The 15,305-nt window shown below is 41.2% G+C and overlaps 1 protein-coding gene across 3 annotated transcripts in view; it reads left to right on the forward strand.

The window, feature by feature from the left end:
• Nucleotides 1-944: 944 nt before the first annotated feature.
• The window catches only part of DCAF8 (DDB1 and CUL4 associated factor 8), a 37,206-nt gene continuing 22,845 nt past the window's right edge, over nucleotides 945-15,305 (forward strand). The window contains exons 1-3 of one of the 3 annotated variants that reach the window (XM_036922724.2): nucleotides 945-1,350; nucleotides 2,163-2,271; nucleotides 13,181-13,255. In XM_036922724.2, the coding sequence (XP_036778619.2) occupies nucleotides 13,207-13,255 (49 nt within the window). In that variant the 5' untranslated portion in view covers nucleotides 945-1,350; nucleotides 2,163-2,271; nucleotides 13,181-13,206. Of the gene's footprint in view, nucleotides 1,351-2,162; nucleotides 2,272-10,283; nucleotides 10,373-13,180; nucleotides 13,256-15,305 lie in introns of those variants that run through there. The other 2 variants (XM_036922723.2, XM_036922722.2) reach the window with 2 other exon arrangements.

Raw genomic sequence — 15,305 nt, forward strand, 5'->3', positions numbered from 1 at the left:
TGGCCAGCATCGAAAAGACTAAGAACAACAAATGCTGGCGAGGATGCGGAGAAAGGGGAACCCTCCTACACTGCTTGTGGGAATGTAAGCTAGTTCAACATTGTGGAAAGCAATATGGAGGTTCCTCAAAAAACTAAAAATAGAAATACCATTTGACCTGGGAATCCCACTCCTTGTAATTTTCCCAAAGAATACAACTTCTCAGATTCAAAAAGACATATGCACCCCTATGTTTATCGCAGCACTATTTACAATAGCCAAGATATGGAAGCAACCTAAGTGTCCATCAGTAGATGAATGGGTAAAGAAGAGGCAGTACATATACACAATGGAATACTATTCAGCCATGAGAAAGAAACAAATCCTACCATTTGCAACAACATGGATGGAGCTGGAGGATATTATGCTCAATGAAATAAGCCAGGCGGAGAAAGACAAGTGCCAAATGATTTCCCTCATTTGTGGAGTATAACAACGAATCAAAACCGAAGGAACAAAATAGCAGACTCAGAGACTCCAAGAAAGGACTAGCGGTTACCAAAGGGAAGGGGTGTGGGAGTGCAGGTCGGGAGGGAGGGAGAAGAGGTTGAGGGGTATTATGTTTAGTACACATGGTGTGGGGGATCTCGGGGAAAACAGTGTAGCACAGAGAAGACAAATAGTGAATCTGTGGCATCTTACTACACTGATGGACAGTGCATGCGGGTACGGGGGGGGGACTTGACAGTATGGTTAAATGTAGTAACCAGTGTTTTTTCATGTGAAACCTTCATAACAGTGTATATCAATAATACCTTAATTAAAAAAAATTTTTTTAAATGATTGCCTCCCAGGAGATCGCCTGCAGCAGGTCAGAATGGAAGTTTATTTCCACCAGAACTCGGGGGGTGTCCCCGAACTAGTTTTGGAGTATCGCGGGAGGGAGCGAGCCCCTCGACGCTCTGCTGTAACTACTTGGCCTCCTCCGTAAAGCGCACGCGCACCTCGCTCTGTTTGCCTTAAGCCTTAAGTCCCGCCTCTTCTGCGTCCTTCGAGGAGGGTGGGAGACGAGAGCTCGTGCGGCCGCTTTCCGCTCAGTCTTCTCCCGCACATCGTCGCAAACCGGGCCGGAAAGCGAGGCAGCGCAGGCGCAAGCGCTGAGAACCGAGGCGGTGGTGGTGGCTGCCGCTGGCCAATGTAAGATGGCGGCGGCGTTGGTGGCGGCTGTGGACGGGGCGGCTGGGCCTGGAACAGTCGGAGCAGCCGCTGGCAGAAGGATGACCCGAGATGGGAAGGGGGCTGCTGAGCCTCGCCGGCTCCCGCGCTTGTAACTGCCCCAGCCGGACACCCCCTCTCCCCTTGACCTACCCGGTCCGTGTCTTGTTCCGGCTTGGCCTGCCTCTTCCCCCCAGGCCCGTTCCCCGTCAGGATAGGTCTGAGTCCTTTCCCAAGCTCCCAGGGCCCGGGTCTTCTCCTTCTGACCCGCGTCACAGCCGGGAGGACTTGGCTGCCCTTTCCTCAGGTCAGCCCTGGGGTCGCCCCCAAGAGCCTGCCCCGCACCCACAGGGACGTCTTGCCTCGCCGGGTGACCCGTTTGTGTGCGCTTTTTCACCCCTTAGATTAGGTGACGCGGTCTGCCCTGCGTCTCCCCGTGGCCCCAGGGCCACCGCGCAGTGTGCCCCCTCCCCCACCCCGAGTTCTTGGGCCCAGCACCTCGTACGGGAGGCCGAGGACCAAGAGCGCTGGAGGCAGTTGTTGCCGTTTTGTGGTGTACCCTTTGTAATGTAATTCTCTTAGTTTACATCCCCTCACGCCCACATCTTTAAGGATACCGTAGAACGATCCCATTTGGTCCCTGTTAGTTGGAAAGCATCTGGTGGCTTAAATTTCTGACTCATGATTGTTGCCGGAGTCTGTAAACAAACCGGCACTAGCGCTATCACATTCCGGGATTTCCCCCCTGCTCTGAGGCTTATTGAGAGGTTTGGTTATGGGTTTGCTTTGAAAAGATTCAGATTTTCCTTTTAAATGACTTAAACGTTTTAGTGGAGCTGGGAGATTACTTGCCTGGTTCATTTTATTACTATATGTAGGTTATTTATTCAACAGTCAGATAAATTACTGTGGTTTTAAATAGTTCTGAAGCGGTCTAAAAAAGTTAATGCATATATTATGTTTAATAGAGACATCTTTGCCATTTAAACTTCAGCTTTTCTCAGTCCTTCAGTGAATCTACAGACCTAATTTCTCAGGAGCTCAGCTTGGCCCTACTTCAGTAATAAAGGAGAAAAGGTGAGTTGGGGGTGAAGGTATTTAAATTTCTTGAGTCCAAGACAGACCCTACCCTGATAACCCAAGTGCTGACCACTGCACTCATACAATTCCTACCACAATTTCCCAGAGAGTTGGGATATTGTTCTTGGCTCTGTTCCAGCTCTGGTTAAATTACTTTTACAAGTTTAACTGGCCATAGGCTACTTGTCTTTCTGTCCTGAACTAACTGTGTGTCTTCAAATGACTCCAGTTAAGCCTAGAAGTGCATGTGTCTCCCTCTTTATTCATTTGCGTTGTGTTTTTGCCTCTGTGTGGATCATGTTTCTTCTGTTGTTAAAAGCTGGGGATTAGTATGCCTCAGTTCTGTTCAGCGTTTATGGAATCAAGTCTCTTCCCCTCTCAGGCCTTTGGGTTTTCATTCCTTGCTGTGTAGAGGAGACTGTTTAGCTGCTTGTCAGTAAAAGCTGGGGCGTAATGAGTGATGCTGCCTTTAGCTGGTGTCTGAGTTCAATCCAGCTCAGAATTCTAGCTTTTCAGGACATGGGGGTACATTTTGGGTAAAAAAATTAGTGGCTGCTGTTTCATAGTTGGTCTGAAGATTTGTTGGTAAGCAGAGGAGTCATCCTGTGCATTCACACAGCCTGGCCCGGTGCCAAAGAGGGAGTCAGAACATACTTGTAAATGTCATTTTTTAAGACCCTTGGGTTTCTGGTAGTGGATACTAGTGCTTTGGTTGAGGTTCATGGTATGTGACAGATGAGCTGAGTGACTCTGGAAGGTAGGCCTGGCTAATTTCTTCATATCTTTATGATTTGTAGGAGGAAAAGGTTGAGTGTGACATTGGTGAATTTTACTCCATTCGGTGTCCTGAAAAGAAAATGATCATTATAAATTAGACTGAGGTTATTACTGACAGGCTGTATGTGTATCAGTAAGATATAAAAGGAAAAGTACAGGTTTTAAAGCTGGGTCTTGGTTTAAATACAGTTCTAAATTTATTAGCCATGTGACCTTGGGCAAGTTACTTAAACTTCTCTGACTTAATTTCCATAACTCTAAAAGCAGGATAATACCACTTACCTCTTAGGGTCATTGTTTGTATCATAAGTGAAACCTTTATAAAGCTCTTACATTATGCATAGCCCATGATAGATGCTAAAAAATATTTTCTATTTTTTTACACATCATTGATAACAACTTTGCTAATAAGTTATATATTAGTTTGCACTCTTTGCATTTTGCTTCTGAACATGTTCTCTTGGTTATTTTTCACATGCATTTTTATGTGGTCAGTTAGATGTGTGCTTTTGTAAGTGCCCACCTAGGGTTGTCTTCTGAACATGATTCGGGTCAGTCTGGTGGGGGTTCAAGGCCAGAGGACAGTGGGAATAATAAATGTCGGTATATGTATATTTCTAAATACATTCTTAAATTAAACATCCCTACATTTCCTTTGTTCATTGCTTCTCTCCTTTTGGTCTGTTAGTGCACCTGATCAGAGCTGACGCAAGTATTGTAATTCCCTTCCTGCTGCAACGTTGTCTACCACCTCTGCTCCAGCTACGCCACCCCTTAACGCCTTGTCCTTGTTGTCATGGAGGGAATGCATTATTTCTAAGCTGTTAGACTCTGTAGTGATCCTTATCAATAGATTACCGAAGAACTAGACCAGTTGATGGTCTCCTTTCTTTCTGAAGTGAATCTTCAATCCTTCAATCTAGGGACTTGGGAATGCAGAGTATGTTTATTTCGTCTTCCCAGCCGGACTATTTTAATAATATGACATCACAGATGAAAAGTTTTTACCATTCTCTTGTTGGCTTTTCATCCACATCTCTTTAGGGGAGGTAAGAGCACATGAAAATTAAAGAAAGCATTGCAACAAAAGCAGACTGTTCAAGCCAGTGATCAACTTAAAATTGATTGACTTCCTTACCACCATCCAGGGGCTTAATTCTCTCTATTGAAAGTTAAAGACTCTTGAAGTGGCTGAGACTGCATTTTATCATTTGTTTTTTAATGAGATCTGGAGGTCTCTTGGGCAAGAGGGGTGGGGGAAGGGGGAAAGAATGGGAGGAGAAAAGGAAATATGTTGAAAGAAGCAGAACATTGTTCTTTATGACTTAATATGCTGGGTAAGAATCCCACCCTGCCTCCAGGGTTTCATACCAGGTTTATGCTCCAAGTGACATCTGTGTATACAGTGAATCAATATGTTTAGACTGGACCATAACTATAAAATTATTAGTTTTCTGAAGATAATTTAGATTTCAGGATGTTGCATAAGAATTGTCGCATCTTACTAGGAAGTATTTCCTAGCATGGCTCAAAGTGGGAAGCTAGGTATGCTTATTGACCTCAGTTGTGACCCACCACCAAGCTGACGGCATTTTATACAGCAGTCTATTAAATGTGTAAGAATGCATTCCCGTGCTATAATCTTTAATTTTGACTACGATCATTCTAAGACAGAAGCTTGTCTTCAGAGAAAACTAAAAAGAAAGCGGCCTTTTTGCTGTCAGATTCAAACAATACTGACGTTTCAAAAGCCAACAGACTCTAGTAGAAGACATTCTGTAGGAGTGTGCCTGGCTGTAGAGATCCTTAGTTTCATTCTCTAGGTCCTGTGTTCTGTCAGCTGAGTTACAGGCTTTTAAAGTCATGAAATGACTAGTTAAACTTTGTTTTCAGTAGATAGATTTATTTCTGGATTGTTTCTACTCTAGAAAAGTTGTTCTAAACATGTCTCGGAAATGTCCATATTATAAAAGACAGAGTTGCCTAAACAGAGCTTTTTATTGCATAACATTGGTGTTAGAATTTGTTTTTAAGATTGAATTAGCCCTTTTTCCCCCCCAAAAAAACAGATAATCAGTGAGCCAAGATAATCTGTTATTTTCTCACCCATTTGGAACCCAGGCAACTAATAGAGTTAAATCAGCAAAAGGCATTGAAGTAGTGACTATTATATATATCTCAATTTCAGCCAGATGCCGATGATTTTTAGATTAGCTTTATAGTAATATTGAAAATTTTTTTTACCTTTTGTTTTCACGAATGCACCTGAGAAACTTCATTGCTGTTAAAGTTGGTCAGAAAAGGGGGCAGCCTGTTTTATTTTACTGATTTAGTTATTCTTACTGTGGAGTGAGAAAAAAGTCCTTGAGAGGTCTCTAAAAATTAGTGTGTGATGGATTTTATGAAGACTGGTCACCTCTTTATAGTGGTCTTTATCTCTGCCTTGATGGGATGTAGTTTCTGGACCAGAAGCCCAATTTCTCAGATACTACCTTAACCCTTGGAGTGTGTGTGCTCAAGATAAATGAATGACCTGAGTTTGCACCTAGGGCGTGGGGGGTGATTAATATGACAGAGATGGCATATTATTAAGGGGCTGTCATATGTCTGATGGATTAGGTTATTGGAGAAATTTTCATCATTGTATCTGAGAGGTTAAATACTCATTATCCTCTGAGGATACTGTTGAAGGAAGTCTGGCCAAGTTCTATTAGTGAAGCATCCATGCTTGCCTCATGTGTCACTTTTTTGTTCTTGGTTTTTCTTGGTCATATAGAAAGCTACTATAGGATTTATCTTTAGTGGTAGCCAAGAGGCTATAGTCCTCTGGCATACTTTAAGCATCCTTGATAACTTCAGGTTTGTGTGTTGCCTTACCTAGGACCCAGCAGTAGGCCCTGCTCACTACACTGCTGCAAGGAAGAGGCCACTTCTTGGTGTTTTAGCCTCTTTTTCTCTATTGCTTTACTCAAAATTGTACCTTTGGAGCATCACTTTTTCATCTCTGGTGTCCTTTCCATTGATTTAAGAAAAATCTGAAATGGGAGTGGCAAAAAGTGGTATTTGGATGTAAAGGTAAATATTTCAGAATAGAAATACAATGGAATTTCCTTAGAAATGGATTTTCCTTAACAGTGATTTAAGTTGAGGTAAATGGGCTTAAATGTTACTATAAAAAGTTCCTTAGCTCTACTGCTGGAGACATCATTAAGGGTTAGAGTGCATTCCTAACATACTCTGAAATACTGTTGTTAGCGTTAAAGCCAGTAGACTGTAAACACAGGACGTTTGGTATGACCAGCAGGGAGAGAAGGTATTCATCCAAAGGATGACTGAAGTTCCTTTTTCATAGTAGAGGTGATGCGGGACTTCCATATCTTCCTCATGTTATCTGTGGTGACTGCTTTGAAGTTCTCATCTTGACTATCCTCTGAACCTTCAAGAGGAAGAAGGACCTAAAGTGAAGGGCAGCTTAGATTGTGGGTCCCTGGGAAAACTACTCCACTTCGCAGAATACGAATGTGCTCAAAGAGGTATTAACAAGCTTTTTGAATTCTATAATAAAAGGCCAGCGAGAGCAGGTAAGCAGAGTTCATAGGCTTGGAGCTGTGTCCTAAGTTGTGTACGATAAATGGAGGATCATTGCTGAGTGAGGAAGAAGCCCAGACTTTTCTAGGAAGTGCATAAAAACATTTTTGAATTGTTCAGACATGGGTCTCAGGTTATAATTAATTGGTCAGCTAATGGTTTTTTAAGGAAATTTACTGAATTTGAACCGAAGAGACAGCTGAATCCTTTTGTTATCTTTGAATAGGGAAAAAACAGCTTTCTCACTCAATACTTGAAGTAATTCTCTGGAAAAAGTTGTTCTGACTCTTACAGGCTTTTCTCAGTATCCATCTTTCTGTACTTTGTAGCATTTGAAACATGGACCACCCCCACCTCTTGAAACTTTTTTATCTCTTGGCTTCCAGGGCATTTAACACTCATTACTCCTCTCCTGGGCATTTCTCTGCCTTAGGCCAAGTTCTAATGTGAAGCATCCATGCTTGCTTCTTATTTTTCATTAAGGTAGGGATTCCTGAAGATCCTTCCCTTGAACTCTCTCAGAGCTTTCCTGGGTACTTAATTTGTTTTTGTTTTTTTTTAGTGAGATATAATATTATAAGGTATTTGATTTTGAAGCTTTTCTCTACAAATAATTTCCAAGTTCTATCCCTCTGGCCCTAATTTATTTCTCAAGTTTCTGACCTCGGTTGGTTTTTCTGCTACCTTTCCTGACATGTCAACTTGGACTTTAAATATAATCCAAGTCATCTCTTCACCAGCTTCTCATTTATGATATTTGATATGCTCTGGGTGCCCAGACTCAAATTTTTCTTGATTTCATTGAGCTTCATAACTGCCTGTTGGGCTGAGCACTCTCAGCTCCGCCTCGGCAGCGGTTCTCACACTGATGCCCTTACTTTAACTTCCTCTGCCGTAAGCAGAAGACGGGCTTTTAAACTCGTGTCTCCTTCCTTACGCTAACTAATCAACTATACCTCAGTCTATTTTCATCAACATACCGGGTTTCTCATCTTCCACATCTTTTCATTCTGGTCCTTGTGGAATGTCTTTCTCACCTCTACCTATTGAAGTCCTCTCTTTCGAAGCCTAGCTTAAAAGCTAATTTTTCCATAGAAGCTTTTTCTTCCTAAAACTAAATGTAATCCTTACCTCTATCCAACATTCTATTTATATTTTTTTAATGATCTCTTGTATCACAGCTGTATACTCATTTTTCCTAATTGATTATTGAGTATTAAAGGGATTGTGACTGCCTTGTTTGTATTTGTATCCCCTGTATTGCTTTGTACGTTGCATTGCTAGCATGTCTGTGTACCGATGGACCACTGGGTGGTGCCAGAGGCCTGTAATTTGGATAAACAAGGGAGGCTAGAGCCTCTGTACAGTCAGGTTGCCCTGTGCTGTGAGATCTGTACAGTAGGGATAGAGTTTAATTTTCCTGATCTACAGACGTTTGTAGTTTCTTTTTGCTCCTCTCTCGTTTGCCAGAGGAGACAGTGTAGTGTATTCAACTCCTCCAAGTACTTAGTAGAGAGTGCCCAGAACTATAGGCCTGCCCCCACCTAAACATGTTTTATGTAGTAGGAGTTCCTTTGGGGCATCTTTGAATTTCAGTATCTGAGCTCCTCTTGTCTGGTTAACAAGCACTGTACTATGAGAGCACGACTGGCGGCAGGAGCCATGAAAGGTGGCTTGGAGAAGTGTGTATTGTGAAGTAGAGAAAGGAAAGGTAAGGACAGTAAATTTAAAATGAGCCATTTCAGCTTGGAAAAAAGGGGGTGGGTGGGGAAGGTAGGACTGGTTGATTCCAGATGGACTGTGGGACCTAGGACTGAAAAGCAAATTTGTACTTTGGATGGAGATCAACCCTGAACATCTGTTCAGTTGTGAGTAGATTGGGACATCTGTTGTCCCAATAGGAACTAGGGACTGTGGCTTTCAAGTATCAATCTTAACTAATAATTGAAGTGTTTTCTACCATCACCTTTCAGTTTCAGAAGAAATTCTAAAATCTTGGTCATTTAAATATGGGTTTTTATATTGGAGAGTTGGCACTTGAGTTCCAGAATGAGGCATGCCAAGCAAGATTGCTGGACTGGCTTGGGAGGGTGGTGGGGTGACGGAAGCGCTAAGTACGCAGATTGACACGCAGCCGCTGAATACTTTGAACTACTTTAAGCTCCTGATATTCTTAGCTGTTACCAAGACAGTAAGGTTGGAGACATTTTATGAGTTTAGGATTCATCTTGCCTTTAATGTAGATACTGATAAATCACACAGGCAGTTTTGGTCACAGCAAAAATCCTCTCTACTTTTTTCAAAGCAAGGAAAGCTGACATTTTGCTCTCGTTTACTGTGACATATTGCCCACTTTATTATCTAACTTCTTTTTATTAACTGTTTATGACAGCCTTGAGAACTTAGTAGTTTTAATTGTTGGGTTTTATCTAACACTTTACATGATTTCTCCCCCTCTCCCTCCTCATTTTTTTTCCCAGCCAGATTTATTGAGGTATAATTAAAATACAGTAAAATATATCCTTTTTTTCAGTGATCCATTCTGTGGATTCTGAGAAGCACTTAGTCATGCAACACCATTATGGTAGAGGCATAGAACATTTTCATAATTTCAAGAAGTTTTCTTGTGCTGGTTTGTAGTCAGTTCCCTTCCCCACCCCAAGCAATCATTGGTCTGCTGTCAGTGTCCTGTAAATGGAATATTATGTAGCTGTTTGAATGTTGCTTCTTTAACTTAGCATAACATATGTGGGATCCATCCGTGTTGCCAGTGTGTATCGGCAGTTCATTCCTTTTATTGCTCAGTAGTATTCCATTGTGTACTGCACCACAGTTTGTCCATGACCTTGCTGAAGAGCATTAGGTTGTTTCCAGTTTTTGATGAATGTGAATCAAGCCACTGAAACGTTCGCCTATAGGTTTTTGGGTGTTCATTTATTTTCCGAGTGGTCATTATTTGGCTGTGAGAGATTTTAAATACTGGTTGCTTCCTTAGTTATATCATGTCTTTCGCAGATATTTTTTTCCAATCTTGTCTTTTCATGTGTCTCTTGAAGAGATTTTTAGTTTTATTAAGTCCAATTAATTTTTCTTTCCTACTCTGTGCTTTTTGTGACCTATCTTAAGAAGTATTTATTTGCCTACCTCAGTGTCACAAAGATCATCAGTTTTGTTTCCTGGACGTTGTATTAACTTTGACATTTAGGTCTATGATCCGCGCTGAGTTTGTTTTTGGCATATTGTACAACATGTGAGTTGAGTTTCTTTTTGTTTTCATTTGAATGTCCTTGCTGTTCTAGTTTACATGGTCTCTTGTACAAATCTTTCATCATTATTAGAAAAAGAAGGCCGCCTCAGTGGTTTTAAACAAGAGATGTTTGGTACCTCTTCCACAAAGTACACTCTATTAACTCCTCCTCTGCTTGGTTTTTAGTTAATATTTTGTCATGTCTTTGGTTAAAAATTTAAGGCCTTTTTCTTATTAAGACAAAAAAAATCCAAGTCATGAGATTTCTTGGGTAGAAATTAAAATGACGCCTGGATCTTTTCCCCCACCCCCCAATAGTTTACTCTTTAACCTTCAGTTTGGCAGGGGTTGTGGTTATTTTTAGAGTACAGGCCATGGAGCTAATCTAATTAAACTCCCCCAGCTACCTGGCGCAGTGAGCGCGTCAGCTCTTCCAAGCTCAGATGGGTTTGCTTGGGACTGGATTTTACATGGAAATTGATCAAGGTAAAAATAGTGGGTTTGTTGGGAAGGTAGTGCAGTTAAAGAGTGAAAAATGGTAATTTAAGTTTGGGTGAAGTAACATCCTAACCTCAGTATAAAATAAGGTGGTGGTCTTTGGTGACTGAAAGGATTCTAGAGTGGCTTCTATACCTGAGACCTAGGGCACAATCATAGGATCTTAGCTTGCATGAGTTTGGGCACTTACTCTGATTCCTGCCCTGGAGTTGAGATGGTTTCAAGTTTCTTCATTTTGATAGAAATTTATATGAGAAGAATAACAACTCATCCCCCACATAATTGTATTTTATTATTGTCGTCATTTCTTGGCTTTCTGGTGAAGTGGTGCCCCAAAATGGGAATGTGTGCACCCCAAGAGGTATGGAGATGATTCAGTGGTATATAGAAAAAGAATATGGAAATTTCTCTTTTTTTCCTAGAAAAATTAAGCTTAATATTTAATGTGAATTGATTAAATGTTTTGTGTATATACATACATATTGAGGGCTCATGCTCTAAGTTTTCACTGAAAGAGATTCGTAATGATCTTGGGACCACTGTTCAGTAGCATCCTTCTGCATACGTTTAGCGTGCAATTCTACCTACCTATCCCTTCTCTGGAATTACTAACACTGTTTTGCAAAAGAAGAAAATGAAGCCCAGAGAAGATTAAGCAGCTCATCCAAGGTCACAAAGTATGCTAATGGCTTAGCTGATACCAGAATCTTGGGCCTCTAATTTTCAGTCTAGAACTAATTTTGCTAAATTTTGTGTCTCCTAAAATGTGACCTTTCAAAATTATCTGCCTAACCACTCAGTGATTAAACAGAGTTGGCATAAGCATTCACAGGGTTTTCTCTCTTTCTGAGTTTAGCAATAGATTCTGTCAACTTTTTTTCAAAAAGAAAAGATCCTTGCAAGAACTTTAAACCAGTGTCCCCAGTCTGGGTATGGGGTTGAACCTCATGACTCTAACTACTGCTGAGAGCTAGGTGGCATTAGGCTCAGGCGCCTCCTGGTTGTGGAGTCGGGAAGGCAAAATGTTCTCTAGAGCCATTATGAGTCTGTAAAGTTTAGGCAATCTGGGCTTCTGTAGAAGTTGATGAGAGTTAGTTTCAAGAAAGGGTCCCAGGAGCTACTTTGTTCTTCTCTGGGAGTGAATAGTAGTGGGGCGGGAAGTGTTGGTGTGGTTGACAGTTTTGATTCTGGAGATGAGAAAACATCACGTCTGGTCTCAGTTGACTTTAAGGTATGTGTATGATCTAAGTCTTTAATCTTAATAAAGTAGTGCAGTCATTTTCCCCATTTACAGGACTTATGCAGTTAATGTAATTAATTTAAACCTTAGGTGGGGAAGAAGATTGCTAAGATGGTAAAGAACATAAACAGGGACTACCAAGAGGAAAAACAAGTGCTGTGTGAGGAATGCTGTGCAGAAATACATCATTGAAGAAGTAGGAGGAGGAAAACAGCTTGCCCTGCAAACAACCCTTCGCTGTTTTTCTTTATGTGGCTTCACAAATCTGTTTTTTGTTGGCATTGTCTTTCATCAGCCTTCCAGGAGTCCTTCCCGCAAATTCGGCCTCAGTCCTGCTCTTGCATTATTTCTGTTTCCCCGCTCTGGCCTACTACGTGTGAGCTTTGTGCAGCTGTCGCTTGGTAAAGGATACTTTTTTGAAGCATCTTGGATTTCTGTAGAGGAGAGTAAGGGGCAAGGATAAGGATGGGTCTGCTTCTGCGATAATTGTTATGGGAATGAAAGGGCTGTTGAGAGATTAGAGGCCAGTGTGCCTGGGTACAAGGACTGGAGTCATAATCATACTTTGTCTTTGACCAGTGCCTTTTGTCCAAGGCACTGAAAGGGCTTAACAAAATTCTGGTCTGAATAATATTATTCTTTGCTCTTTGGAATTTGCTTGAGATGGGAGTAAGGGTGTGAAAAATATAATGTGTTAAAAGTGGTATAAAAGGAAAAGAGCTAGGTTCCTAGTTCCTAGTTGCTTTGCCAAAAAGAAAAATCTGTTGAAATTTGGTGGAATTAGGTGAAATAATGTTTGCCATTTTATGAAGTGGACTGAGACAGTATAATGGAAGTGTCACCCTTTTCTTCCCCAGATTTGTACTTGGTAACTATTAGTTCTAAGAAGAAGAAGAAAATACCTTTCAGGTTCATTCTTAGGGGTAGGGGTGCTCCTGAGTACTAATTTGGATCTGCTCCTTATAATCTTTAATTTACACCTGTGCCTATAAGTTTGAAGCTAAGCATCTTAGTGAACAGAAAATCCAAACTCTTACCCCAAGAGCTTGATTTCTTCTCTCTCTGTTGATTTGTGTGCAGATGATATTCAGAGTCTGAGCTGCCCCATCGTGTTATAAAGACAAGTTTATAGAGTTTGTGGATACATAGGACTAGTATTTACAATGGAAGATTCTTGCCGAGCAGGCAGAGCCACAGCTGGCATTTTGTATTGTGTTAAGTAAGGCTCTTTGCTTGTAGTACCTGTCGCTCGATCTGTGCCTGCTGTTCCAACTTTTATTTCAGTTTCCCTCTTTCCCATCTGAAAAAGCACTGCCAGTTACTCAGTAAGGTAAAGTGATGGCTGTTGATCTCCCAATGATAGTCCCTTTATGGAATATAGATGGGGGAAATCTGGTATGATGTTCAGCAACTGAGAAGCCCTGTTAAATACACACAAGAAAGTCATTTTTATAAAAATGATAAAGGCTGTACATTGTTAAACCTCCTTGTTCCTTCTCTCATCTTTCCCAGATAGTTTCCTAATTGTTCCATTTTCTTCCTTTTCCTAAATCCAGGCTGGCTACAGTACACAGCATCCAGGATGTCCGGCAAAGGGGGCAGCACAGATGGAGGAACAGACTTGGCTAATGGTAAAGGGCCAAAAGGAAGGGGAAGCTGTTTTTGCTACCAGTTGGGGCTCTCCTTTTCCCCCCAAAGAGAGTGGAGTCCTGGCTTTTAGTGGAGGGAAGGAGGTCTTTCCTGTAAGGTAACCCTTCTTGTCTTATTTTGAGTATAGGAAAATAACAGGAAATGCCTTGGGCTGTCTGGTACTTTTGCTCCTTCAACTTTCATCTGATCACTTACAGGAGATCAATAATAACTGTTAAGAAGTCACGTGGTTTGGAATTTTCAAAGGTTATAAGGGTGGACAAAACCTAGGTGATGCTGTTAATAAGGGAGAAAAAGAAGATCCAGTTGGTAGTGGGAACAAAGGGAGATGTTGGAAAGGTAAGGTTCCCCTGTTAAAATGAGAGGTCTCTAGGGGGGCCATCAGGTGAGAAATTGGGGATCAACAGAGGTGAGGCTTAGAACCTCACTCCCCCCTGTTTTGAGAGAAATCTTCTGCATCCGTGGATGTTTTGTTGCCCTTGTCTAGCTTGGATTAATACTTAGCCTACAGGCACACACCTGATCATCTACATTTGCCCTCTTATAGCACTAAACTATGTTTTCTACCTTTATCTTGCATCTACCTACCACTTCAGCATTCTATTAATAATTATAATAATAATAATAAGGGAGAAATGTGGGATTCACATATAAATCAAGTATAAAAATCAAACGAATATTCATATCTGACCTGATTGTTTATAGTTCATAATGCGTGATCAAAACCGAAAGTTTCTGTGATGACTGCCCTTGTACTGTTCACCATGTAAGAACTTATTCACTATGTAAGAATTTGTTCACCATGTAAGAACTTGTTCGTTGTGCTTCAGAAGATCGGAGACTGATGATAATTAGGCTTGGGGTGGATTAATGATTGTGCATTGAGTCCCCTGTACAGAATTTTATTGTTGTTAACTGTTAACAACCATTTGATCAATGAGAGATGCCCTCTCAAAAAAAAAAAAAAAATGAGAGGTCTCTTTCCCTGGCAGATCACCTTCAGTAGAGATACTAGATAAGAGATGAAGTTACAACCTAACCCAGTTAGGATTGGTACTTTCTGTCTGTCTTTCCTCTTAGGAATGTGCTGCTGAGCATTAAATCATTGAGTCTAGGGCATATTTGAAGGCAGACCATCAAGATTCTGACAGAGTATAGTTGCTACCTAGGTTATTCAACCAATACTTAACTCTGAACCAACTTTTAAACTAGAGAAATATTCTTTTAAACAGATGGATATAGTTGGTGCAGCACAGATTCTAGCATTTCTCAGCATCTTGCAGGTCAGAATTACAGGCTTAACTCTAGTTGATGTGATGGGCAGTGCAGTGAAGTTGACTAAGGGCAAGGGAGAGCTTTGAATTCTGTTTTATTGCCCCTTTGTTTTTTTCTTACCACTGCCATTCATTCATCTTCTGTAAATGAAATCTAGTTCAGGTATTTTATTTGGCTTAGTTGAAAGGCAGAGGGTTTGAGGTATACAGTTGATTTGGCGTTTGGCCATTAGCTAGATCAGGGATTGGCAAACAAGCCTTCAGGTCAAATCCAGCCTACGCTTCGTCTTGTAAAGGTCTTTGGAACACAGTCATGCCCTGTTCATTTACATAGTGTTCATGGATGCTTTCATCCTGCAACAGTGGAGTTGAGCAGTTGTGACAGAGATTCATAGGGTCTGTGAAACCTGAAGTTTTTATTGTCTGGCCCTTTACAGAAAAAAAAATTAACCCCTGAGCTAGATCTTGGTCACTGACTTATCAGGTAGGGTCCTCTTGCTGAGCATGTGATATGTTCTGGCTCATATGTTAATGTGGTCGGACCCCCAAAGTCATCTTAATTTGTTAATCATAATTTTAACAATAAATGATAGAAGTTTGGGTGTTCTTTTTTTCCTTTCCACTGAAGTGACAGATGTGACATTTTATCCCTTCTTACCACTCCCAGTCTCACGTGCAGTTGTGTTTCATAACCACAACTGTTGATCTTCCTTGGAATATACAGCAGTCTCCTCAGGTGCAGTTCCTAGGAACAAAT

This window comes from Manis pentadactyla, chromosome 19 (assembly GCF_030020395.1).
Source record: "Manis pentadactyla isolate mManPen7 chromosome 19, mManPen7.hap1, whole genome shotgun sequence".
In the NCBI taxonomy this organism is placed as follows: Eukaryota; Metazoa; Chordata; class Mammalia; order Pholidota; family Manidae; genus Manis; species Manis pentadactyla.